This window comes from Grampus griseus, assembly GCF_964374135.1.
Source record: "Grampus griseus genome assembly, chromosome: 3".
NCBI lineage: Eukaryota > Metazoa > Chordata > Mammalia > Artiodactyla > Delphinidae > Grampus > Grampus griseus.
Window position 1 is genome coordinate 131,995,550 of NC_139019.1, and position 27,410 is coordinate 132,022,959.

Below are 27,410 nucleotides of genomic sequence, written 5' to 3' on the forward strand. Positions count from 1 at the left end.
TTTTGGACAAATATCACAGTGTTAACCAAGACAGAGGTTAACGTGAGCTGAATCCCCACATCTTTTCCACCTCTAATGCCACATTTCTCCAACCGTGTATTTAATCCGAATACAAACACAAGTCATTAAACCACTGAGTAGTATCTAATCATTGGTAACAGCTTGTACAATCATTACAACAGTCAGTCATGCAAGATGAATTACCTGGTGTGTTTCTGGACACAATTGGTTTTCATGACTTTCCCTGAAAAGACAAGGCCAGGTTAGAAGCAGAGTAGCTGTGCTTATGTGAAATGCTGGGGGAAGGACAGAGCAACATTATGAAGAGCAGAGGTGGTCCAAAGGTGGGAACTTAGGAACTGGATTTGGTAGAGAAAGCCACTCCTTTCCCCAGATCAGATGATTGCTTCTTTAGGCCCCTAGTTACTGCTCATCAATCACAGAGTTGTTCCAATATTGTGGGCAATGGCGTTAAGCTGCTTTATTCTTATTTTTTTGTTGTTGTTTTGTTTTTGGCCAGGCTATGAGGCTTGAGGAATCTTAGTTCCCCGACCAGGGATTGAACCCAGGCCCCGGCAGTGAAAGGGAGGGCGACTGGAGGGCAAGGGAATTCCCTAAGCTGCTTTATTCTTGAGTTATTTGAATTCAAGTACTCACTTGGGTTTTAAAACACTTCCTTAGGACATGCACCCATAATTTCCCAAACTGTAACATGCCTTTGTATGAAGGTTAATGACAAACTTCCACTAAGCTCCACACTTCCTTTTGTAGTGCTCACTAGGGATAGATGTGGAGACACACGAGTTTCCCTGTTGTTGCTCAAACAGGCTGAGATGGTTACTACTAGTCAGAGCTCCTCACTTACTACCAGTTTCTGTTAATGACTACAGAACAATTTTTTCCCCATTTTTACAGGACCAGGTGCTACGTGCCTATACTTGGCATGAAAACTATAAACCCTGGTTCATGATTTCTTTTTGCAATGTTTTAAAACTTTTTTTTTTTTTGAAAGCAGGGGAGGGCAGCCACAAGGTCATGGACCAGCTCAAGAATCTAATGACAGCTACGGACCCTGCCCTCTGAAAAATGCAGATATGAATGTACAAGTGCTTTTCCACACGATTTTAAGGGATTCACTGGTCCCCTGAGGTCCATCTGTGGACCCTAGGTTAAGAAGTTTTACTTTAAGGGAACAAATAAGAAGACCGGGGTGATTCACAGCTCTCTTCCTGGGGCATTCCTAGCCAGAGGAAGAGGCTGGGTCAGGGTTTCCTCCACCCCAAGACAGTGATAAGAATAGTACTTCCCACTTAAGGCAGTCAGGAGCATGAAATGAGTTAGATATGTCAAGAATATAGCAACAGGACTGGCACAGAATAAGTGTCCAATAAATAAAGGTGCTTTTCTTTCCCAAAATGTAAACTCTATCAGGGGCATGATGCTCAAAGCCTTTAGCATCTTGGGGAGAATGAGTTTACCTCTAACCTCCTTGACAGGGATGATGAGGGCAATCATAGCAGTGGGACTCTAAGGAATGGGGAAAACAGGCAGGAAGCAGAATCCATCCACTCCCAGATCCCCCTGGAGTTTCCAAAGCTCTGAAGGGCTTCATCCCACCTGGTCCTGCCTTCCTTACCTCGAAGGAAATATGCCAGAAGCAATGCCAACAGCACAAATCCCAGGGAGGGAGCAATGATCATGAGCAGGTTGTAGTTGTTGGTCATTTTTATCTGGTGAGACACAGGGAAGGCGATTGGGTCACTCATTTCCGAACAGCATCCTCCTGTGAGTTTCCCATCACTAGCACACCATCCAGTGACCGGCAGCTTCACTGCAGCTCACCACCTTTTGCCCAATGTGTCTCAAGATCAAAACAAAGCCAGCCTTATTAATTAGACTTAAAAAAAAAAAAAAGTGGAAAATCTGAAACATTTTACCCAGACCCTTCCCTCAAATTTTCCTAAGTCTTAAACACCAGGCAGTTGGGTTGTGGGGTGTGAAGATTAAAAAAGTAACTGTCCTGTAAGCTGTGCCCTCCACTGTCAGATCTCTTTACCGGCCATTGCCTAAATCCTTTCAGCTCTACCTACACCTGTGTGTTAGTTCTTTTCCTGGCTGACTTAGACTTCTAGAGGCAATAAGGTGAAAGAGAAGGTGAAACTCAATATCAAATTTTCTGCAGTCGTGGTTCTCAAAGTGTAGCCAGGGGACCCCCTCATGAGATCAAAATGATTTTCAGGACACATTATTTGCCATTTTTACTGTCATTCTTTCATGAGACGTACAGTGAAGTTTGCCAGAGGTTACAGTTATGTGACATGTGATGTGAAGGTCTCAGTGCTCTGATAACATAATATGCAAGATACGAGAACCTCTATCTCCTATTGAGCCAGACATTAATGAGACTTGCAAAAATGTAAACCAATGCCACTTTTCTCCCTAATATTTTTTCATTCAGGAAAATGTAGTTATTTTTCATAAAGTATTATTTATGTTAACATGTAATGGGTTTGTTATACTTTTTTAAATGAATTCATATTGTTTTTAACTTCTCAGTTTTAATTTTTATGAATATAAAGGGGTCCTGACACCAAACAGTCTGAGAATCACCGCTCTACAGGCAGCATCTAGTTCCCTGGGGGCTACACCATCTCCCATTGGCCAGGCCAGGCTCCATCCCCTCAGCTTCCTGTCCCTTCTCTTACAAGGCAGCAGAGGCAGGGCAATAATCTCTCTCTGAGGAGAGAGAAGGGGAAGAAGGAAGAATGAATGAGACCTTCACGTTTCCCTTATAGGTTGTCTATACTACCTGAAGGTTTTACATGAAGCAGCTTGAATCACTTTCACAAGAATACAAATGAATGAAGGATAAGCTCAGAAAATAAGAGGAACGCTGGTGACAGGTGTTGATTCTGTAGAATGTCACTAATTCTGGGGCAGCAGAGGGACCACAGAATAATTTCAATGTTTTTTGTTTATACTTCTTTTTTCTTTTCAAAGCGTCTGCACATATAGAAGTAACGATATCAACATTATTTCTGCCAAGAGTACAAGTCTACGAATTCCTTCACTGTTTCCTAACAGTTGCAATGTATTTTGCCCTTAGATAGAGCTGCTCTCCCAGTCCATTTCCACAAAACTTTATTGTGGATTTTAAAACTGTAGGTTATATACTTCAAAATACTTCACAAAAATTTTTACCTGTTCTGATTCAAATCCATTTTGCACAAGAAATGGCGTCTCAGATGCTGGGAAGGAGAAAGAGAAGATAATGTTTATATTTCCTGTGGGAGAATAAAATGCAACACCCTGAAATAGACCCTTCAGTTGATGTGTTTAATCTTTCAATCCCAACTTTCCTTCTTTTGCGTAATTTATTTATGCACGTTTGTTTTGGTATGTTTTTATCTAAAGCTCATCTGCTGTCCAGTATTATCCCACAGGAGCATCTCCATTTTATAGATGGGTAGAGTGAGGCATTAGGCCAGGAGGCAATTGAATCTAAATTTTCTTTAAGTCCCAGTAATGCATTCAGGACTTTTCTCCAGCAAGAAAACCTGTCAGTCTATCAGTCAACAAATATTTATTAAGCATTTATTATAGGCCATGCACTATTCTAGCTGTACCATCGACCTTCTCGATGGAGTTTACAACTTAGTACAGAAAACCAAATTTAAACAAATAATGTAAATAGTTGTAAAAAAGCAATTGTGCAAAATTCTGGGAAGAAATAGTATAAGGTGTCAGAGGTACATCATAAGGATGGCTGACCGGTTCTAGAGGGTCACATCCTTGAAAATGTGAAATTTAAGCTGAGACACGGAGTCATGGATTTATAACTGATAGCTGAGTTCAACAAGGGAAGCATACTGAGAATCTACCAAGTACTAAGCACGGTTCTGGGCACCAAGAATGCAGAGATGAATATGGCATGGTCCCACCCTCATGAAATTTACAGTACACTAGACGAGGGAGACCAGAAGCTTATTTATTTCAGCCTAACGGGCCAAAGGTAAGGATGCAGGATGGACAGGCCGCTGGGGAGGGTGGGCAGAGGGAGAGGCACTTAGCCCCATGGTAGTTCAGTGAGCGCTATCAGAATTAAGCTCCGTGAAGACACTGTCCCTCTGTGCCCGCTCAACAGTGGGACTCCAACACTGCCTGACACATACTTGGTGCTCAATAAATGTTTGTTGAATGAGTTAACACCTGAACTGAGTTAAGGTTGTGTAACGATTAACAAAGCAAGATGGTAAAGGCATTTTAGGTAGAACATCAGCAAAGCTACGGAAACATGAAGCAGGATGGTTCCCGTGCAACTGGCAAGCGTCTGTGCAGGTGTAAAATGAGAAGTCGGGGGTGGCAGGGGATGGCATGGAGATGGGCAGGAACCAGTCACGGAAGGCCTTCTGTTTCATGCTGCTAAGTCTCCCTTTAGTTCTGTAAGCAGTGGGAAACCACAGAAACGTTTCAAGCAGGTTATGATCCAGTTAGGAGGATAAGAGAACAGCCAAGAGATTACTATCTACCTGATTCCAGGTCTGAAATTCAGAGCTAGAAGTGAAGGGAGAGAGACAGATTCCAGAAATGCTTAGGAGGGAGATCAAGAGGATACGGACATTGAATGGGGGGTGGGAAAGAGCTGAGTCGAAGTTTCCTCCTTGAGAAAGCGGGCCATTGCCTGAACTGTCCCCTAGGATTGGGAAGAGAAGCAGCAGCAAGGCAGTGGGCGAAAGGCAAGGAGCTCAGATTTAGAGTCGCCGAGTGTAAGCTACTAGAGGGACACTGCAAACACTATTGGCATAATAAGCAGTTGACTGATTTGAATCTGAATCAAAGTCGGGAAAAGGTTGGAGCTGGAGATACTGATTTAGGAGACATCAGGATCCAGGCAGCAGATAAAAACCTCAGAGTGTATAAGAAACCCAAGGGCTACATGTCCAGAGAAACAGGGGAGCAGGAATCCTGAGAAATCCTAGCACTTAAAAGGTAGGCAGAGGAGGGGCTTCGCTGGTGGTGTAGTTGTTGAGAGTTCGCCTGCCGATGCAGGGGACACGGGTTTGGGCCCCTGTCCGGGAAGATCGCACATGCCGCAGAGCGCCTGGGCCTGTGAGCCATGGCCGCTGAGCCTGCGCGTCCGGAGCCTGTGCTCCGCAACGGGAGGGGCCACAACAGTGAGAGGCCCGCGTACCGCAAAAAAAAAAAAAGTAGGGAGAGGAGGTGGAGGAGAAGGAAGAAGAAACAGGGCAGGGGGCAGCGAGTGAGAGCAGTGTCCCGGGGCCAGGGCAGGGGAGAATGTCCAGGAGGGGTGCAAAGTCGTATGTGCAATAAAACCTTCCCGTAGAAGCAGAACACAAAGCCACACACAGAGGAGGCCCGAATGTAACAAATAGGGTAATAATTATTGAAATTGATCGCTGTTTCCCCCAAGCTTCTCTGCACTCAAGGCAAAAGGAGAAACGTGACAGGTTTTGTAAGGTTCATAATTTGGTACAAGACAGCTTATTTGTTCTACAGGGAAAGTGACTTGTTGAATGCCTAGGAGCATAAAACTCAGAGGGGGATATTCAGCATGTTTTCATATCCTACAACTTAGTTAATGTTGTTTTTCTCTCAGCTATTATCCCCTAGAGCTGGAAACTGCATGTAAGTATTCAAAATTCCTACCCTGTTCTGTCAAAATCCTGCTGAAATCATTTGTGATGGGTAAGCCTGAAATTGAAACCATCAAAGAGAAAAGCCAGCCTGGGTCATTTTTGTCAGAGCTAATCTGTATTTTAAATTGGAGGTGTCTAAAGGGAGACACATTTTGCAAACACAAACACCACTGAGTGATACCAGACAGGACTTTTTCTTCTCCTTCTTCTCCTTCTCCCTTCTGAAAATGCCAGAAGCCCAAATGGAAGTACTCATAGGGCTGCAGTGTTATACACCAAAGAGCAACAAGAAGTACACATTGGTGGTTGGCTTTTCTTCCTTGTGAAAAGTAGCAATGCCTGCAGCTGGGGGATAGGAGTTAGACAAGTCCAGGCTATTGGTTTTCGTGTCCTCTGTGTTCTGCTGGCCATTACATTCTCAAGGCCCTGAACGCTGCCACGAGCACGTTCAGGCAGAGGCAGAGCCTCCCAGAACTTGCAAGAAAAGCAATTCTGTGAGAGAGGAATTGTAGTGGGTTGAATATTGTCCCCACGCCCACCCCCCGCAAATCATGTCCAAGTAGAACCTCAGATTGCAACCTTATTTAGAAATAGGGTCTTTACAGATGTAATTAGTTAAGGATCTTAAGATGAAATCATCCTAGATTTAGGATAGGCCCTAAATCCAATGGCCGGTACCTTTACAGGAAGAGAAGAGGACACACAGAGCCACACACAGAGAAGGTCATGTGAACACGCAGGCAGAGACGAGAGTGACGCTGCCATAAATCAAGGAATCCCTGCGGCACCAGAAGCTGGAAGAGGCGAGGAAATATTCTCCTCTAGAGCCTTCAGAGAGAGTAAGGCTGTGCTGATACCTGGATTTCAGACTGCTAGCCTCCAGAACCGTGACAGAATAACTTTCTGTTGTTTTAAGCCACGTTGTTTGTGATAATTGTTACTGCAGCCCTGGGAAACAGATATAGGTATTAAAGGAAATTGACATATGAAGAACGAGCGTGGCCTTCCATGGAGGAAACCAGCCTAAGAAAGAAAAAGGAAATGGGTGCTGAGCACATATAAGATGACTAAATGGGTATAATGATTTGCATTGAATCTAGAAAAGTGATGGTCCAGAGCCGTGGTCTCCAGAGAGGGCTCAGCGCTCACCTGGACTGTGCAAGGCCATCCACTGGGAGTGGGGAAAACGAGAGCTTCTGTTTACATTTAATTAAATTGAATCCTTGCAACATTTATTCGGGAGGGATATATTCCAACATGTACATGTTAGTATGGAGGTGTATTTGAACAAATTACCAATAAGTGTTTACCACTAATAATACATTTTTAGCCTGGTCAGGAGAGGAAGAATGAGTCACTTGGAGACTATGGTAGACAAATTAATGAAACCCAAAGGTGTCTGTGTCTAATCTTCAGAATTTGTGATATGTATATGTATGGCAAAAGGGACTTTGCAATGTGAACAAGTGAAGGCTCTTGAGATGGGAAGATTATCCTGCATTACCCAGTGGCCCAATGCAATCACAAGGATCCTTATAAGAGGGAGGCCAAAATGTCAAAGCTGGGATAGGTGAGGATGGAAGAAGAGGCCAGAGAGAAAGAGAGATTTGAAGATCCTATGTTGCTACTTAAAGATGGAGGTAATGGGCTGAAAACCAAAGAAAGCAAGTGACACGCAAACGCTGGAAAAGGCAAGGAAATTGATTCCCCCCCAGACAATTCGGAAGGAATACAGCCCCACCAACCCCTTGATTTTAGGACTTCTGACTTCCAGAACTATAAGATTAATCTGTGCTATTTTAAGACACTACCATTCAGGTAATTTTTTATTTATTATTTATTTTAATTTATTATTTATTTATTATTATTTATTAATTTATTATTTATTTAAAAATTTATTTATTTTAATTATTCAGGTAATAACAGCAACAGAAAACTAACACAGAGACACTAGCCTCCAAGACAACAGTGGCTCTGGGGATGCGCACATGGGATGAAAGGCAGATTGACTTTCTATTTAAAAGTTTTTTGTACGCTTTGTAGTTTTGTCATGCAGGTGTAGTATCTATCTTAAAAAAATTAGTTAAATTGCAAGAACAACAACAAAAGAATCTTAAGATTAACCATGCTTTTCCCAGGTCCACGTACTCACCAATGCTTCTGATGAATATCAGATTTTCCTACAAGGTGAGAATGTATTTACATTAAAAAAAAAAAAACCAAAATAGGGACCCCTTAGCAGTTAGAGTTCACACTGTAAATTAGTAAATTGGCTTGCTGGTTTAATTTTAGGCTCTTGAGTTCTGGGTATACATGGGTACTCTGAAAAATGGAATTTCTGTAAAAAATTAACCCCAGACCTCAGAGCACAGTGAGGCTGCCAGTTGGCCTCCCTCATGCATTACCACCACTAAGTATTTCCCCCAGACTTCCTGGCTCTGTGACCTTGGGCAAGACATTTCCTCTCTCTGAGCCACAGTTTATTCATCTGAAAATGCTGCTATTTCACCAACTGATCTCCTATGTCTTTTTTAACCTTTATGTCTCTGGATAACTTTTTACAAAGTATTTGAATGACCTGAGAAAATTATCATTACATAGTAATTTTTTTAAGGATATAAAGCTATACTTAGTGTAGGGAATGAATATGTAAATACTTCAAAATATATATACAAACACATGCATACCTCTTGTTCCCCAAAGAAAACTAAAAAGAAATCCAGGCTAAATACACCTGACTTTGAGTGGAAATATTGTAGGCAATTCAATTTTTTTATTAATACTTTTGTATGATTTCTAATTTCCTCAAATGTGAAAACTTTAACTGTAAAATATTCCGTGTATCATGTGTTAATTACTGAAAACTCTGCAGGATGACTTAGTCAAGGGCAAACTGTTAGGGGTGTGTCATTTCTCTGAAGCAAGACCACAGTGACATTCTAAGTGAAACTTTGAAGATAGCTGTTAGAAACTCATTCACCCACAGCCAAAGAAGGGTTTTGTGGTGCTATTAGAAAAAGGCACCTCCCATGATCTAAGAGTACTGAGGTATGATGATGTAACAGGATATATATATTAGTCATTTTTAAAGGTCAAAAACTTTTTTTTTTAATATAATGAGTGCATATAAAAACTGGTGAAATCCAAGTAGAATTTGTAGGCTAGTTAATGGTATTGTACTGATGTAAATTTCTTCATTTTGATAATGTACGGTAATAGTGTAAGATGTTGCCACTGAGGGAAGCTGGAGGAATGTGTGGCTCTCTCTGTACTATTTTTGCAAGTTTGTGGAAGTCTACAATTATTTCAAAATAGAAAGTTTTTAAAAATTAGTTTAAATATCAGCCATTTCATATAGTTCAATCTAATCTATGCATGACACGTAGTAGCTTTGCAGTAAAGACTTGTTGAACAAAAATGTTGAATGAACTTTAAAGCAAGTTTTAAAAGACTATAGAGAGAATGATTTTGTAAACAATTTGACCATTTTTATGAAAAATAATAATAGATGTGACTATGCTATTAACAACAAAAAATGACCTGAGAGGATATAGCCCAAACTGTTACAGTATTATTTCTTCATCTCAATCATTTGGGGCGGGGGCTGGGTGGAATGTTTGGAATACAAGGAACTTCAACTTTATAGTGTTTTAACTTTTTATTTTACAAGAGCATCTATTTATTTCATAACATGAAAACTAAAGTTTAAATGTTAACAGTACGGCATGAAAACACCATCTTTCTCTTCAGAGGACTTCTCATCTAGTAGGGTAGGGGGCAACATTCAGTGTACACTCAGGAAAACAAACCTATCCAAATAAATTCACATCCGCCCTTTCTAAGGAACGCATCCAGTATCTGGATGGTATAGATCAAGGGCTGCAAATGACAGCCTAGGGGCCAAATCCAGCCTTGGCCTGTTTTTGCACAGCCTCAGAGCCAAGAATCCTTTTTAGATTTTTAAATGGTTGGGAAAAAATCAAAAGAAGCAGAAGAACTCATAACACATAAAAACTGCAGGTACGTTATATTTCATTGTCCATCAGTACAGTGTTATTGAAGCCTAGAGACACCATTTGCATGTGTGTTATCTCTGGCTGCTCCTGCAGTGTTAGGGCAGGGTTGAGTAGCTATGACAGAGACAGCACGGCTTGTAAGGCCTGAAGATGTATTATCTGGCCCTTCACAGAAAACGTTTGCTGACTACTGGTAAGTGAGTCTACATGCAGAAACAATGCCCATGGAGTCAGGGAATTAAATGTGTTCTATCTGAGTACAATTTTGAGAACCTTCAGACCTTCACACCCTAGGGTGATGAGGGAGTAGACTGGACCTCATTCTCTTACTCAAATAAAACCATGTGCTTTGTGCAATTCTGGAATGGCACTGAATTTTTAGGGTAGAAAATCTTTTAAGAATCTGTTTTGAATATTGCCCGTTTCCAGCCCATTAACAGAAATGTGCTTCAAAACTCCTGGAACCTCCCTCTCAGAATCAGTTTACTGAGCACTATCACATGCCTGGCATAGTGATGAGCACTTCGTGTAAATTATTTCACTTTAATGCTTACAAAACCCATTTTACAGATGTATAAACTGAGGCTGAAAGTTTAAATCACTCATCCAGGGTAACACAGACAATAAAAGGAAATTTGAACTCAGCTCAACTCGGAATGACTCAAAAAATCATGATGGTAACATCTCTGAGAGAAAAGAAAAAGAGCATATTAAAATCCTATTTGAAAACGTGAACTCTCCAACCAATGGGTTTCAGGCCAGAAATCACCTGGAAATAAGAGCACTATCTTCTCAGTGGGTACATTTAAAAACTCATATTACATATGTTGACTCATCACTGAATTCATAGACACTGGGACTCATCGGTCTCTACTTCTAAAACAAATTTAGTTTTGAAATAAGTCAATTCAATGATACAATCTTAACACAACCTAGAATTTTAAAAGTCAGAACTTCAAGCCTTCAGAGAAGTTTCTTTCCTTTCCCAGGTAGCAGTTGCCTTATGCTGTCCCCTTGTGGCTTACTTGTGGCATGGTCTTAAAAATCCAAAGAACAGCAAAAGGATCCAAAAGTCTGAATGTTTTAGATTTGAAAGGAATTCAAAATTATCTCCTCTGATGCCCTTTCTTTAATCAAGAGAAAAATTAAAATCTAGAGAGACAGTTTCATTTGCTCAAGGTTTCACAGTAATAAGTAACAAAGGAAGTGACCAGAACCCATACTTCCTGACCTCACCTAGCAGCACTAACGCAGCTGGAATTTCAAAATACCTTTTGAAAATAGAAACAGGCATTTACTGAATTCACATACTTCCTTTAAATTTTGGAGACCCCTGCATGTTTTTGATATGTGGAACGATCAAAAAGAGTACGATGGGGCTTCCCTGGTGGCGCAGTGGTTAAGAATCTGCCTGCCAATGCAGGGGACACGGGTTCGAGCCCTGGTCTGGGAAGATCCCACATGCCGCAGAGCAACTGGGCCCGTGAGCCACAACTACTGAGCCTGCGCATCTGGAGCCTGTGCTCTGCAACGAGAGAGGCTGTGACAGTGAGAGCCCCGCGCACCGTGATGAAGAGTGGCCCCCGCTCGCCGCAACTAGAGAAAGCCCACGTACAGAAACGAAGACCCAACACAGCCAAAAATAAATAAACAAATAAAATTAAATAAAAATAAATTGGATCATATATTAAAAAAAAAAGGTTTTTTTTTAAAAAAAAAAGAGTACGATGCACTTCAATCAATCAATCAAGAGAGCATTACATACATGAATTAGGTGTTCCTTAGCCCCAAGAGCAAAATTGGGTAGGGTCCATTTAATTTTGAAAGGAACCAGAGAGCAAATTGTGTTGGCACCCAAAGTGGTTCATAAAGGGGGAGGAATGATGCGATGACTGCACGTCTTACACAGGTGAGGTAACAGAACGAAACCAGAGACTCAGAACACCATTGTTTGAGAGTCACCCAGTTCTAAACAGTGTCTCAGCCTTCCACTGCCTCCAAGGATGCCCAGCAGCACAAATGTCCTCATCATTGTGAGAACTCAGAGTCACCACCTCAGGCTACTTCTCCCGCGTGCCAATCTCTGCGCGTCTCGGTGAAGCACAGACACGACCTCATCCCTGATCCTTCCCCACTGGACTCCTCTCTGAGGGGCAATGCCTAGCACTGCTCTGCACACACCAGCCAATCCCTACGTTTTAATTGAGGGAGGGGGCAAGGTGCACATTTCACAAAGAACCTCTGGATTAGCAACAACAACAATAATAAATGGACACCATGTACCAAGCACTTACTCGATGCCCAGCACAGTGCAAAGTGTTTTCCATGTTTGATCTCAGAGCATTCTGCACTAGGTACCATTACTGTCCTCATCTCACAGCGGGAGTCCTGTGGCCTAGAGATGTCAGGCAACTGGCTCAAGTGACATAGCTAGCAAGGGAGAGAGCAAACCTCAGAGGCAGGATTACCTATCTGTAGAGCCCAAGCTCTTATCCTCTGGGCTCTATGGCCTTTGGGAAGTGTAGCAAGAGCTCACATACACTTGCTCTGAAAAGATCAGTGCTGGAGGGTGCATGACCATGCTATTTCATGGCACAGTGGGAAGTGGTCCTGTTGGAATGGAATCCTAACCCTCCACTGCCTAGGTGGGTGCAGTTTCTGAAAAGACATTCTAAAAATTATTATTACTGATGACAATGTTAAGCATAATGGAAGCAGCTAAAAATGCACAGAGTACTTTCACATTTATTATCACATTTGAACTTCAAAATGAATCTATGAGGTAAATAAACTTGGGCGGAATTATTGAGAGGGGAGGAAACTGAAGCCCAGAGAGGTCTCGTGTCTTGCCCAAGGCTGCAAGGCTGGTGCTGATTGCTAGTAAATGGTAGAGCAATGATGTCTGATTCCAAATTTCACTTCTGTTTCCCTCTTCTGCTTCTGGGCATCACAGGAGTCAAGAGTCCACAAGTGTGGGTAGGTTCTTGCCAAAGGGCATTGGTACCTTTATTCATTGACTTGTTCGTAGTGGGGAGAACAGCTACCTCACCTCATCACAGAGCTCACTGAGGTTTATCTATTGATCCTACCCTCCTGTGAAACTGGAGATGTCTCCAGCACCTGACTTGGTGTCCGAGGGACATTTTGGTCTGCAGAGCAGTCACCCAGCTCACCTGGGTAACTGTTAGTGAGGACCCATCTTAGGGCCAGCTCCGAGTTCTATTTTCAGTGGATGGTACCTTACTTCACTTTCACTTTCTGTTCACCTTACCATGGACATGCCTCTCCTAAAGTCTGGCAACTTTCTTTCGTCTTATTTGGTTGACCTTTCTGAAGGTGAGCTGTTAGATGCTAGAATTACACAGATTCAATCCCAACTTTAATGGAAAAAAAAAAAAACATTTGTACGGTTGATAGATGTAAGACTATTGTGAGAAGCATCATAAGAATCCACTTTTTGTCCTTTTCCTTCATCCCCAGACTGCCAGCCTACCAACTAATTCCAGCCTGCGAACAGCACTGGGCATGAAAGATAAAACAAACAGGCTACTGCCTCGCGAAAGATGTTGACTTTGAAATCGACTGCATCCAATTTCTTTCCTCCTAACAACGGCATTTGTGAGTGAAAATGAGCTTTGCTTCATTCCCCTGCCTTCCTCTGCTCCTTCTGCTGAACTTGCACTGAGAATGGCAACTCCTCCTACAAGTTCTTTATGCCCTTGATCAACTGAGGACCCAGGAAGTGTCAAGTTCTGACAGGACTCAACTTTGACTTCAATGAAATAGTGCAGCGCAGGGGAAAGAGCTCTGATTTGGGACCCAGAAGAGAGTCCTACGTAGGACTTACTTCCTCGTCTCTTTGAAATTTTTTTGTGCTTCTGTGCTTCAGTTTCCTTCCGTGTAGAATAAGGAGAGTCGACCACACCAGCAATTCCTAAATGCCTTCTTGGGGCTAGGGCTGGGCTTCAGTTTCTTGGACCCACCCCAGAGGTCCTCATTCTGCAAGTCTTGGATAGAGTAGGGCCACCTACGCTTTGACTAAGCTCTCTGTGGTTCCAGACCATGGCCAGGTCTGGCATAGACAGACTGGATGATCTCAGAGTTCAAGGTCTTGGTTCCCCAGTCGTCTCCTACCTCCCTGGGAGGTCTGCATGAGATCTGATTGCTCTCCCACCTTCATTGATGCCAACCTAACTCCCCTGTCTCCTATCTCCATTTCTAGACCAAACCCTTCCTCTCCCATTTTTGATGGCCTCCCCTCCTCCTATAACAGTGCAAGCCTCCTCCCTCTACCCTGCCTCCCCTCTAAATATTCACTCTCCAACTCCTTGAAAGAACGCCTAGCATTTATTCTCTCACAATGGCTCAGCGCTGGACTTCAGGGTGTCCATCCACAATGCTCACCCTGTTCGCTTAGCGGTCCTCCTGCCACAGTTCACAGCCACCTATCTAGATGCCACATCTGACCGGTATTTAGAATTCCCTCATATTTAAGTACATACCCCATAATCTTTATCTCCTGGACCACTTCCTACCTCTGCTGTCTCTCTAACTGGCCGCCTGGGCCAGCTTTTCTGCCTCTACTACACCCTCTCCCAATGGAGTCGTTCCTGTAAGGAGGTGGGGTGTCTGCCTTCATCCCACCCTTCCTCTCCCACAATATCTTCAGACGATGCCACAGGAGCTTCAATGATGCCCTCTGCTAATGAGACAATAGAATCAAGTGTTTAAGAGCTAATTTTCAAGAGTAAAGAGACCTGGGGTTCCATCTCTGGCAAATGTCTTAACCTCTGCAAACCTGTTTCTTCTCCTTTACAACGAATGCAATAATAGAATCTTCCTCACAGATCTGGACGATGCCTCATGATGAGATAATGCACTGAAAGCATGGAGCCCAGCCCTGTCCTATAATAAGCACTCAGTAACTGTCATATTATATCGATAGGCCTGAACTCTCCCTCATGAGATAGTACGTATGAAAGTTTTGGTATAGGGGCAACTCCTTATTCAGCACAGTAATGATTCTTGGATCACAGGAGGTGCCAATCATCAGACACCCAATCCCCACCGAGGCATCCGTAAGTCCGCCCAGCCCCACATTTCCAACGGCCTGTTAGACATTTCCCAGGGGCACTTCAAAGTCAAGATCGCCCAAGTAAATTTCACTCTTCCTCCTGGGGTTCCTCTACCAGTGAATCCATCACATCGAGCTGATCTCCCAAGTGCGGAGAATCAGTCATCCTTCCTTCTTACTCCAGTCACCAAGTCCTCTCAGTTCAAAGTCCTAAATGGCTCTGACTCTGTCCCTTCGCTGCTGTCACTGCTGCCATCATCCTGGTGGAGACACTCACCTCTTGACTGAGTTATTGCAGGAGGCTCTCTGCCTCCAGGCTTACTCCCCTCGAATACATCTTCCACACTCTTGCCAGAGCAATTTTTCCTAAAACAGAGCTGAAAATGCCATTCCCGACTCCAAAAACATGACTGGACCTGTGTGACCCCGGAACGAAATCTAAATTCTTCAGCCCATCAATCAAGTCCTTTAAGAACCTAGGCCACTCCTAGCTAACTGTCTTCATTAGATTAAACTAGACTCTTAAACAGTCGCCAAAGATTTCGTGCTATTATAAGTCCCCCTATTTCTGCTCATGCTGTTCTCCCTGCCTGTTCACTCTTCTCTGCTCAATGAGATGTTCTCATCCATGAAGAACCAATTCAAGGATCATTGAGTGAAATCATCCTGGCCTTTCTTTCCAAGTTAGAATCCTTCTCTCCCTTCTTTGGGTCCCCAGGGTACCTTTTCATACTTCTATCCCAAAACCAAGCTCACTGGATAATTGTTTGCTCTACACAAGCCTGTCTGTCCCACCCCTTTAAGAACAGAGGTCAAGACTTCCTCATTTTTATATGTTCTGGGTCTTGCACAGGGAAGCACCCAGGGAAGCCATGTTTAATGAATGACAGATTTGAAAGGCCTTTACCAAATATCATGTGACCTATTTCCATATATCCAAACCAAATGCCAAGGTAAAGATATAAAATCTCATCTCTAACCACTTTTCCCTCTGAGAATCCTTTGATTCCATGGCCAGGCCAGCTTGCTCTGGACCATGAAGCTTGGGCTGGTTTTGTAAAACAGAAAGATACAGTAAGAGAACAAGAACTCCTAAAAGCACCCCATCCCCACTCCCCCACCATCCAACCCTGGGATGGAGAAAACACTACTGTAAGAATCTCAGAAAAGGAAATTAGGACTATTGCCAGAGGAATGTTCATTTTTTCCCAGTTTTCCTGGGTTGACAGCCAAGCCCTCATGCATATTTGGGGGCATTAAATTTGAAATTATTTCACAGCTTGGACTTCATACTGTTGATGAGTATAATGATCTACCTGGGGGCTGAGAAAAAGTGAATCCTAATACTTGAGGAGCAAATAGGAAAATCTGCCCTCAGGGAAGCTCTGTTGAGAGATAGTGGCTGCCAGTCTTGGGACAAAGGTTAACTGTACGTGGGATCAGGAGAACTGGCCTCTGGTCTCAGCAGCCTCCCTATCACTGCAAGCCCTCTCTCAACTCACTGGCCTTTGCTGGGCCTCAATTTCCCATCTGTTTTCCACTGACAACACCTCCCGAGGAGTTCGTGGGCCCAAATTTCAAACCTCTGAAACCTGGGTAAGAGTCTCAGCTCTCCCTCTGCCTCACTGTGTGATCTCAGGAAAGTCATTCCACATCTCTGAACTCTATTTCTAGGCAGCCACAGAGTGGAGGTGAGGATTTGACACCCTAACTAGGGCTTCTTCAGATGATGTCTGCAGACCAAACACCTTCAAAGCAGAAGAGGGCACCAGAGCAGGAGATACATACTTGGAGGTGTCTAATCAAATAAATAATACAAATCAGGAAGCCCTTGCATGGCAAACTCGACCACAGCTCTTTTTCAAGCAAAACTTGATTTCTGAGCCTAAATTATAGAGTGAAGCCTCCCTAGATTGAGTGATGTGAGAAGGACAAAACAACTGAGAGGCATCAGAAGATTAAAGATGTCCACCAGAGGAACAAAACCCATAACTGAGAGTTCCATAGAGCGATGTAATAAGCAGCCAGTGAAAAGCTTTCAGAATCAGATTTATTTTAATAGTGAGTCGAGAATGACTGCCATGAGATTTTTTAAAAAGCTTTCGTCACTTCCCCAAGTTTGCAATTTTGTCACTCATCAGCTGTTTTCCTGGTGCAATTAGCAGTTAAAAAATCATAAAACCAAAAAGTGTCTCTGCCGTGTATGTGAGGGTTTATTCTCTACTGTATTCATTGGTCTGTATGTCTGTCTTTGCGCCAGCACCATACTGTTTTGATTACTGTAGCTCTTTAATATGTTTTGAAATCAGGGGAAAAAAAAAAGTGTCTCTGTATTTGGAAGGAAGTGAGTCAGCTGGGAGCTAGTAGATGTGGCCTCTTGCTCCCCAGCCGGCCTGGCCAGAGAATGAAGATGTGTGAGTAGGAAGATCAGCAGAGATCCAGTGAGCAGAGGGGATCAGAATCCATCACGAGGACTGTCATTTACTAGCCAGTAATTATGGACCAGACATTTTTCTCATGCATTTCCTCACTTAACAGCCCTATGAACCATGTACCATTATCTCCATTGTACATTTTGAGGAAACTGAGATTTCAAAAAGCCTAGAACAAGAACCTGATATTCTAAAAGAAAAAAATAAAGCATAAAACATTAGAGCTGGTATATAACCCTGAGCCTTCACATTCCCCAAATGAGGTGTTTTAACCCCCACCTCAGGCTCCCGAGAAGAATGTGAGGAGAAAGGACTAGAAAAAAAGGATTTGGGATGTTACTGAGGCACTAAAAGTGAGGCTGAGGCATAATCTGCAGAGGATTTAATCCCAAGCCACCCGATTTTATTTAGGAAATGACATGGTGATGTGGGTCTCCTCACCTTAGCTTCAGAGTCCTTACCCAATAGAGATGTTGGGTCACTATGGAGCAATTTGGGACCATTTCACACATTCCTGTGGCCAAGCAAGAAATGAAATTAATCCTCAGGCTAGAGGGACTGATTTGAGTTCCCAGCTACCTAGAGGCGTAAGAGTTCGTATTCCCCTAACAGGCTGCCTTTAGCTGGGGGGAAGAAACCTATGAGAATTTTTATTGTTATTGTTGTTTGTTTGAATTATGGTTCCTAATCATTTGGAGCTTTGCAGAATTCTTGGAGAATCTAATAAAAGTTCTATACTTTTTTCCCCAGGAAAATGTGTGTGTACATATACAAACACAACTATATATATATAATTTCAGGGGGGTTCTTGTCCCCCTGCCAAGTTCATCCACAGACAACTCCATTTAGGAGTCCATGTACACATTTTAATAATACCCCTGGAAACTGGGTGTGATCCCACCTCTCTCTCTGCACTGCTGTGTTGTGTGATCTTGGGCAAATCACTCCACATCTCTGAACTCTGTTCCAGGCAGCCAAAGAGAGGAAGTAAAGAATTGCCATTCCAGGTAATGCTAATTTTAGGGAATAATAATTGTAGCAAGATCCACTTGAACAATTTAAAGCAGCCCTCAACCATGGCAGCCTGGCCATCCAAAAATTACATGAAGACATGAGGAAGGAATTGGGAATATTTAGCCAAGGTAAGAAAAAGCCCACAGAAGCATGTAGGTTCTCTGAAATGGGTTGAAAGCATTTTTATGCAAATGAAGAAGTAGTTTTATTCTCTAAGTGCTTCCAGAGGGTAGATAGGGCGGGGGCAGCCTACCATGGGGTCAGAATGGCATCAGAGTTGAGCAGAGAAGGGTTAAGCCCAGGTCCATCATCTACCAGACAAGATATACAACATTCATGGACTCTAAAATGGAGGTGATAATGGTATCTGTCTCATAGGATTTTGTGAAAAATCAAATGAGGTAATGCATGTAAAATGCAGAGCGTTGAAACAAAGACAGACCTCAGTAGGTGTTAGCTTCTATAATAAATTCCCTGACCCTCCATTTCTTTATCTGTAAAATGGGGATAATACCTATACCTGGCTAGAAGGTCATTGTTAGATTTAAATAAAACAATACAAGTTAAAACCCTTATACAGCACCTAACACCTAGCTAAATCCTCAGTATGTATTATAAATGTTTCATTACAAAAACCGATGGAAAAAAAGGATGGTAAATGACAAGAACATGCTATTTTATTTCAGACTGGAAGGTAAGGCAAAATAAACTAATACCTAAGAGTATGGAATCAGAGCTAGACTTCCTGGCTCTGGCACCCAACAGCTGTGTGGGCTTGAAAAAGCTATGACAAATAGAGATTGGAGCATCTGGTAAGAGGGATTGAACTAAGTGGCCCAGGAGAATAGTTGACCCCATGCCAGCACATGATATGTGCTCAATAAACCCTGGCTTCTTCCACAACGAACAGATGTTACACAGAGACTGACAGACCTTCCTATAACCAGCTCCTCTTCAGCAGTGCCGCCTATGGGTATGGGCACAAGTGTTCTCTCTCCCAGGATTTATCAAGCAGAAGTGACATGAAATTATCAGGGATATTATAAAAGACGGTAAAACATCAGATGACCTTCTGTTCCCTTGTATTCAGTGTAAAATAGTCCAAGATTTAAGTGGAATAAATGAAACATTTTGCAAACTCGTTGACCATCCTTTGTCACTTTTCTAGTTGCTGCCTTCTCTTCTGCCAGAAAATAGGCCCCCACCCTACCGCATCCCATGGACAAAGAAGGTTTGGATCACTGGCACCTTGTTATCAACATCCAGTCCAGGTTTCCCGTCCTCCCACTGTGTGAGTTAGTGCATGCCAAAGCTTTTCAACATGAGATCACCCTTGCATTTCATCTTGATTTACAGTCTTCCTTCAAAACCTATCTCCCTTCCGCTCACTCTTGTCTGGACCCTCCAATTCCATCTTCCGAGCCTTTGTCAGTGATGTTACATTGCCTCCTTCACAGAGTTAAAGGATGGCTGTTTTCTGGCTAATAAACATAGAGAAAGACACTCCAACTCTCTGCTAATCGGAACAACAGAAGAATGAGATGACATTTTCTTCTCGGGAGATTGAAAAAAATTAAACAAATGGTTATATCGAGTGTGGGGAGGATATGGGAAAGCAGATACTCTGTGGGTGGGAAGATAAATTAGCACAGCCTTTCCAGAGGACAATTTTGTAATAGCTATAAAATTTAGAAGCACACATTTCAGACTTCCCTGGTGGCGCAGTGGTTAAGAATCCGCCTGCCAATGCACGGGATACGGGTTCGAGCCCTGATCTGGGAAGATCCCACATGCCGCAGAGCAAATAAGCCCATGTGCCACAACTACTGAGCCTGCACTCTAGAGCCCGTGAGCCACAGATACTGAGCACATGTGCCACAACTACTGAAGCCTGCGTGCCTAGAGCCCATACTCTGCAACCAGAGAAGCCACCGCAGTGAGAAGCCTGCGCACCACTACAAAGAGTAGCCCCTGCTCACCGCAACTAGAGAAAGCTCGTGTGCAGCAATGAAGACCCAACGTAGCCAAAAATAAAATATAAATAAAGTTATAAAAAAATAAAAGCACACATTTCTTTGAACCTAGTATTTCTCCTTCTTCGTCACCACCCTAGCTAAAGAAACGTTTGCATGAACACTAAGGAGACACCTGTAAGGATCCTCACTGCAGAATATTTATGATGTGAAGCTTTGGAACAACCTTAGTGCCCCTCAATGCGGAATGGATACTATAAGTACCCATAGTAGAAAATACTATACAGCAATTTAACACAGTAATGGAGATCAACATGGACCAAAAAAGAAAGTGGTCCAATGTATAATGTTAGGTGAATAAAAATGCAGAAGGCTGCACACAATATGATAGCATTTTTTAAAAAAATCCACACACAAAACACAACTGTATATTTCTATATCTATACCCACTCATAAGGGAATAGAAAAAGATCTGAAGAATGATCATCTTCAACTAATATCAGTGATATTACAAAACAATGTATCCCTAGGGACTTCCCTGGTGGCACAGTGGTTAAGACTCCACGGTCCCAATGCAGAGAGCCCGGGTTCCATCCCTGGTCATGGAACTAGATCCTACATGCATGCCACAACTAAGGAGCCGGTGAGCTGCAACTAAGGAGTATACCCGCTGCACCTAAGACCCAGAGCAACCAAATAAATAAATAAAAATAAATAAATAAATAGCTTTAAAAAAATGTATCCCTAACAAAACTACACTGGTGTACTATTTGCATAATTTAAAATAAATTAGTAATGTTTTGAAAGATGAATGGTTACTTTTCCTACTAGCATTCCTAGCTTCAGATCCCAACAGAGGGTTTTCAGAAATGAGGCAGAGAAGGGATGGAGCCAACACTGATGCTTTTAGCAAGTTTCACTTTCATCCTAGCTGGTGGGAGGATGTAGGACGTGACCACAGTGCAATCAAAAGAGCAGACTTCCAAGACAAGCAGGCAGATGACAGATTGTTCCCAAGTCCAAAGGCAAACCACTCACAGGAGCACAACCCCCCTACCTCCTGGCTGAGAAACCACCGAGTCACTCGCTTCCCGCATCAATGCCTGGCGTGTTGACTGGAGAACCCAACTTTTAGACCCTGGAAAATATACAAAGGAAAGGAGAAAACAAATTTAGGTAGATGCCTGTCTTCCTATTTTGTGGGGAGGTGGTGGGGTGGGGGGGCACTCTTCCCCTAAACTGACTTCTGTCATTAAAAAAAAGGGCTGGGCTTCCCTGGTGGCGCAGTGGTTGAGAGTCTGCCTGCTGATGCAGGGGACATGGGTTTGTGGCCCTGTCTGGGAAGATCCCACATGCTGCGGAGCGGCTGGGCCCATGAGCCATGGCTGCTGAGCCTGCAAGTCCGGAGCCTGTGCTCCGCAGCGGGAGAGGCCACAGCAGTGAGAGGTCCACGTACCGCAAAAAAAAAAAAAAAAAAAAAAAGGGCTAACGTTTACTGAGCATTTAGTACATTCCAGACGCTGTTCTAAGTCATCTACCTGTATTCTCTCACTTAATCCTCAGAAAGAGACACAGGGTAAGTGCTTCATTATTCCCATTTGACCCGTTAGGAAGCCAAGGCCCAGAGAGATTAAGGAACTTTCCCAAAGTCACACAGCAGAGAGGAGGCACGATTTGTACCCAGGCAGTGTGACACCAGAACGCACACATGAACCACTCTATGTTACGGCCCCCCTATACTCTATTATCACAAGCATTGATTTATTTACCTCATAGATGTCTGTTTTCCTCTGCTTGATTATAAGCTCCACTAAGGTAACAGCTACCTTTTGCACGCTTACTAACAGGCCAGGCACTCGTCCAAATTTTATATGCATGAAGCTACACAATGGAGGGCAGAGGCCCCCAGGGGAAAGTAGTACAACTGATAACCAAGCCCGGGTAGGCCCCTCTAGCACCTGCAAGGCTGTGAATTATTTTCAGGGTGTTCTCTGCCCCTGGGCACTAGTAAATACCTAAAGAAGTCTGGCTGGATGGATGAAAGGACAAATGAATGAAAGAACTCTTCCTCCACTATAAACAGCCAAGGAGTCAAGTGAGTACACCCTCCGGGGTTTCAACACAGAAGACCAGTATGCTTGGAATTGGGGGATGAGATAGCCGAGCGCCACCCAACCTAGAGTGGAAAGGCAGATATTCTAGAGATGTGCTACCGTGGAGAACTGCACAAACAAATCAAGGTCAATGGGTCTCTCTCACTTTCTCAAATCCATAGGGAGGAATGAGCCACAAATGCGGTATTGATACCAATTTGTCCCAGGTGGACTTCATGGCACACAGGACCCAACAGTCATCTCTAGTCATCTGACTTGGTGACACGCTATTCAGTGTTTCCCTCAGTCTAAGCGGTGAGGAAAGAAAAAGAGAGAACCCCGGCCACATACCTTTGGATGTGAGTAAGGCAGTGTCTGCAGAAGTCGCCTCAGTGCTTCTCTGAGAGGTCCTAGGGAGAAGGACAGTTTCTGAGTCTGGAAGAGAAAAAACGTTTGGTAAAAGGCAGCTAAAAATAGGTGTTTGTGCTGAGTGGTGGGATTTGGGGCTATTTTTATAGTTGTCTTTGTACTTTTCTATGTTTCTTTCAGTTTTTCTTCCAAGGATTGTAAGTAACTTTTAGAATCTAGGGGAAAAACTGTAAACGTAGTAATTCTAAGATGATTATTTTAAAGACCAGAGGAATAAAAAATTACATATTAAAATTGGCTTAGGGTTCATGGACCTTAGGCGACTACACAGAGTATAATGGAATTAGCCAATTCGATACTGTAAAGTTGTTTAAATTAATCCAGGCCTTATTGAGGCAGCTGAAACACCTAAGCTTTCAAGCTATCTCATGATTCTTTTCTAATATTCTTACCTCAGAATCAGAGGTTGAAATGTGGTGGGAGCTTTGATAAGCCCCCATAATTAATGGAGCTAGTAATTCAGTGAGAGTTCCAAGATGTAGGATCAAGAAGGATTCAGGATGAAGGAAGGAAGGAAAGGAGGGAGGGAGCTAGAGAGAGAGAGAAAGAGAGAGAAAGAAAGGAAGGAAGGAAGGAAGGGAGGGAGGGAGGGAGGGAGAGAGGGGGAGAGAGAGACAGAGAGAGAGAGAGAGAGAGAGAGAGAGAGAGAGAAAGAAAGAAAGAAAGAAAGAAAGAAAAGAAAAGAAAAGAAAAGAAAGAAAGGAAGAAAGAAAAGGTAGAACCAGTTCATCACGGGATATTTTAAGGCATCTGGAGGCCTTTCCTCAGCCAATCTCTAATGCCTGAGTAGGGACTTAAGCCCCGGCAGGATGGAACTGGTGTCTGACCCAGGTTCACATTTCCTGGTTCTTTACAGTGTCCCCAAGACTCCTGGGAGGTCAACTGGAGAACCAAAAATGCTGACTTTTCAAAAGCACAAAGGAAAAAAAAAGCAACAAAAAAGGAAATCATAAAACAATGAAAAGAAACAATTTAATGAAACTATACACACACACAGAGTTTTGGGATGAATTGTGTGGTCCCCTCCCACCCCTGCCCCAGCCCTACCTGAAAATTCATACATTGAAGCCCTAAGCCCAAGTAGCTTGGAATGTGACTGTATTTGGAGATAGTGCCTTTAAAGTGGTAATTAAGGTAAAAATGATGTTACATGGATGGGCCCTGATAGAATATCACTGGTGTTCTTACAAAAAGAGGACATTAGAACACAAACACACAAAGGAGGAAGACCATGTGAGGACACAGGGAGAGGACGGCCATCTAGAAGTCAAGGAGAAAGGCCTCAGAAGAAACCAACCCTGCTGATACCTTGATCTCAGACTTCTAGCCTCAGGAATTGTGAGAAAGTAAACTTTTGTTGTTTAAGCAACCCAGTCTGTGGAATTTGTTATGACAGCCCTGGCAAACTCATACACAGACACACACACACATAGACCTAAGAGTAAGTTGCTGGGCTGCCCCATTCAGCAGGAGAACCCTCTTCCAAGGGATCCAAGGTACATCTGACCAGAAGAAGGGAAAGAATGGCCCGTTGAACCAGGCACCTGCAGTGAGGATGGGCCCTTCTGTGGAAGGCTCAAGGGTCAGAAGTATCGTGTCTTCCTCACGCAGGGACTCCCGTGTTGTCAGAGGGCATGTGGCTGCCGTCGTGGTGAGCGCAGCAGCGGTTCTCATCTGAAGCGGTGGTGTGGCTGGCAGGTCAGGTGTAGGCACGACTGTGGTTGTTGGAAGCACAGCTGTGGTTGTTGGAAGCACAGCTGTGGTTGTTGGAAGCACAGCTGTGGTTGTTGTCACGGCGGTGGTGGCGGCGGTGGTTGGGCGATGGGTGGTTGTTGAGCGATGGGTGGTTGTTGAGCGCGTGGTTGTGGGACCTGTACCCAATAGAAGATACGTCTGGTGCCAAGTGGAGACGGAGGAAGACAGAAACCCTACAGATGTAGCCGGCATCCGTCCATTTCTCTGCCTTTCTGCTGCCTCACCCGGCCCACGAGCCTGGACCACTAAAATGCCCATGAAAACTGGGTGTCTTAACTCTAGTCCTGGTCTTTCCAACCTGTTCTTCACACACTGGCCAGAGTAATCTTTGAAAATGACAAATCTAATTATGTCAGTCCCCTACCTACACTTCTTTACTGGATTCTCCATGCCCTTAAGATGAAGACCCAACCCCCAACCTCACCCTCAGGGCCCCACCTGATCTGCTCTTTCTTTCCCATCTCGGGCCTCCACTCTATTCTCCTCACTTTTCCCCAGCCCACTGGCCTTTCTTCAGTTCTTCCACAGTATTAGTGACCTTCCATCTGAGGGACTTTGTACCTACTGCTTCCTAGACTCTCTCTTCCTTAGATGGACTCCTCCTTAACCCTCATGTCTCAGCTAAAAGGACGCTTCTGCAAGGAGGTCGTCCGCATTCGACATTTTTTGCACACTCATACTTGACCTTCATAGCATTTGTTGCATTTCCTAACTACACATTTAGCTGTTGATCGTTATGGAATGTCTGTTTCTCCTGGTACACTGTAAGCTCCACGAGGGAATGGCTGGTATTTATTTTGTTCTCTGCTACAAATCTAATACCTACCACAGTGTCTGGTACATAGTAGGTGTTCCAAAAACATGCATGAATGAGTAAATGAATGATCCCACCAAAAGTGAGCCCAAACGTAACATTTCAGTCAAGCAAGATGAATAAGCTCTAGAAATTTGCTGCACACATTGTACCCATAGTTAACAACAGTACATTGTACACTTGAAAATTCATGAAGAGGGTAGAACTCATGCTAGGTGTTCTTTCTACAATAAAAATTAAAATCTAAAAAGAGCGAGTCCAAAGAGTGTAACATAGGGTGAAAATGTAATCTCTCAGATATTAAAGATTGGTTCATGCCCAAACCACTCACCCCCTAAACATCTGAATCTGAGTTCATTAGCAACAGTTATTCTACAGATACCACCCTCTCTTAAATATGCCAACTTTCCACTAACTCTAACCAGAAAGACATTATTAGTTTCAAGTGAACTTAGAAATGTCCTCATAGAGTGCTGATGTCAACCAATATTTTATAGAGTAAGAGCTGGTTATATCAGGCTTGCAAAGCAAAGACTTGGATTGGCATCCTTTAACTTCAACAAATCCTAATGATACCTCTATCTCACAGAGTTGAGAAAAATATACTAGATATATATATTCAGTATATAAAAAGTATACTTGCATATATGCTTGTGAAAGTTCTCTAATTAGAAGCATCCCCGTCAGTTGTTCTCAATTTCAGAGCACATGAGAGTCATCGGAGAAGCTTATGACTTGCACGGCTAGCCAGAACCTGCCTCCATAGATGCCAGTCCAGTTAGGAACAGAGCCCAAGAATCCTCCGTCCTCGGTGCAGGCTGAACACAGGGCTGAATTCGAGAGGCTCCTTTCCAGACCAGCAGTGGCTATTGTTCACATAATTCAACCACAGGCTGCACTCCATGCAGCTCAAATCGTTACGAGTTCCACCATATTTCAAATGTCATCAAAAGCAACTGATGGTAACAGAAGGAACCATCACCTGAAAACTGCTGTGACTATCTCCAAATCCCCTGCCCTTTCCCCTCTGCTGGAAGTTGGGCTTATGGACTGAAGCTGATCCACGAACCACACATTTTATCTCATTCATCCAATATCTTTTAAAATTGTGAAATCTTTGCCAACAGGCAAAAGTCAATATACTTCACATGATAAGTGGGAGATCTGAAAGCACTGGGCCCAAATTTCTGCAATTCCCTAGAGAAGCAGCAGCTGCCCTCTTCAGAGTGACCCTGAATTTCACTGGTTCCCTACCCCCCACCCTCTACCCCTCCCTCATTTCTGTGGGATTTTTGGCTCCCACAGGCGTCTGCTCCAGGCTGTGGCTCCTCTGGTCATCAACATGTCTCAGATGTAATCTGCCCACCCATTGCTTAAGCAGCTCCGGCCTCTCCACCACCATGCACTGACTCTATGACCCATGACTCGTGAACCTCTCCATCCCCAGACACAGCCCCTGTGTGCTCACCTCTCAGCTCCAGGCGGATGTTCCTCTTCACATCGTTGAACCAGCCAGGCACCTCTATGCGGCAGCAGTACACACCACTGTCACCTTCGTTGGTGTTGAAGATGGTCAAGGAGACATCCCCTCTCCGGATATTCCCCAGAAGTTGGTATTTTGGCAACTTCCTCGAGACCACCCTTCTCCCATCGGTGTAGAGAAGCTCATCATTGCATTTGGAGTTGGGACACTGGCCTTTGCCCCAGCACATGCTGTTGCTCTTAGGAGACCAGGATGAGTACGTACAGGGCAAAGTCACCGACTGACCCCAAAACGCTCTCACGACACTCTCTGATACAGCTGGAGCTGCGAGGAAAGATGAGAAAACTAGGCTGTAAGGTACTGAAATCTCTCAAATATGCTCTACAGGGATTGTGCAGATAGATACTTCCAGGAAGATGAAGAGGGTCGTAGTGTATATATTTCTTTAGCCCAAATTCTGGCCTGCCCTTAGCTGCTGCTAAGCTCCTAACTCCACACCCCGCCATCCCTCAAGTGGAAACAGCTGACCGCCTGAGTCAGCTCACATCTCCACAGCAGATTTGCTGATTAAAAAAACCCTGACCGGCGCTTCTCTGGTGGCGCAGTGGTTGAGAGTCTGCCTGCCGATGCAGGGGACGCGGGTTTGTGCCCCGGTCCGGGAAGATCCCAC

General features: G+C 43.6%; 1 protein-coding gene across 2 annotated transcripts in view; it reads right to left on the bottom strand.

The window, feature by feature from the left end:
- The window catches only part of TIMD4 (T cell immunoglobulin and mucin domain containing 4), a 34,664-nt gene that overhangs the window by 1,806 nt on the left and 5,448 nt on the right, over positions 1-27,410 (bottom strand). The window contains exons 2-8 of one of the 2 annotated variants that reach the window (XM_082652507.1): positions 26,726-27,064; positions 24,233-24,559; positions 22,611-22,694; positions 21,224-21,304; positions 3,202-3,248; positions 1,637-1,730; positions 205-244 (exon numbers count right to left, since the gene is read on the bottom strand). In XM_082652507.1, the coding sequence (XP_082508633.1) occupies positions 205-244; positions 1,637-1,730; positions 3,202-3,248; positions 21,224-21,304; positions 22,611-22,694; positions 24,233-24,559; positions 26,726-27,064 (1,012 nt within the window). Of the gene's footprint in view, positions 1-204; positions 245-1,636; positions 1,731-3,201; positions 3,249-17,620; positions 17,694-21,223; positions 21,305-22,610; positions 22,695-24,232; positions 24,560-26,725; positions 27,065-27,410 lie in introns of those variants that run through there. The other variant, XM_082652506.1, reaches the window with a different exon arrangement.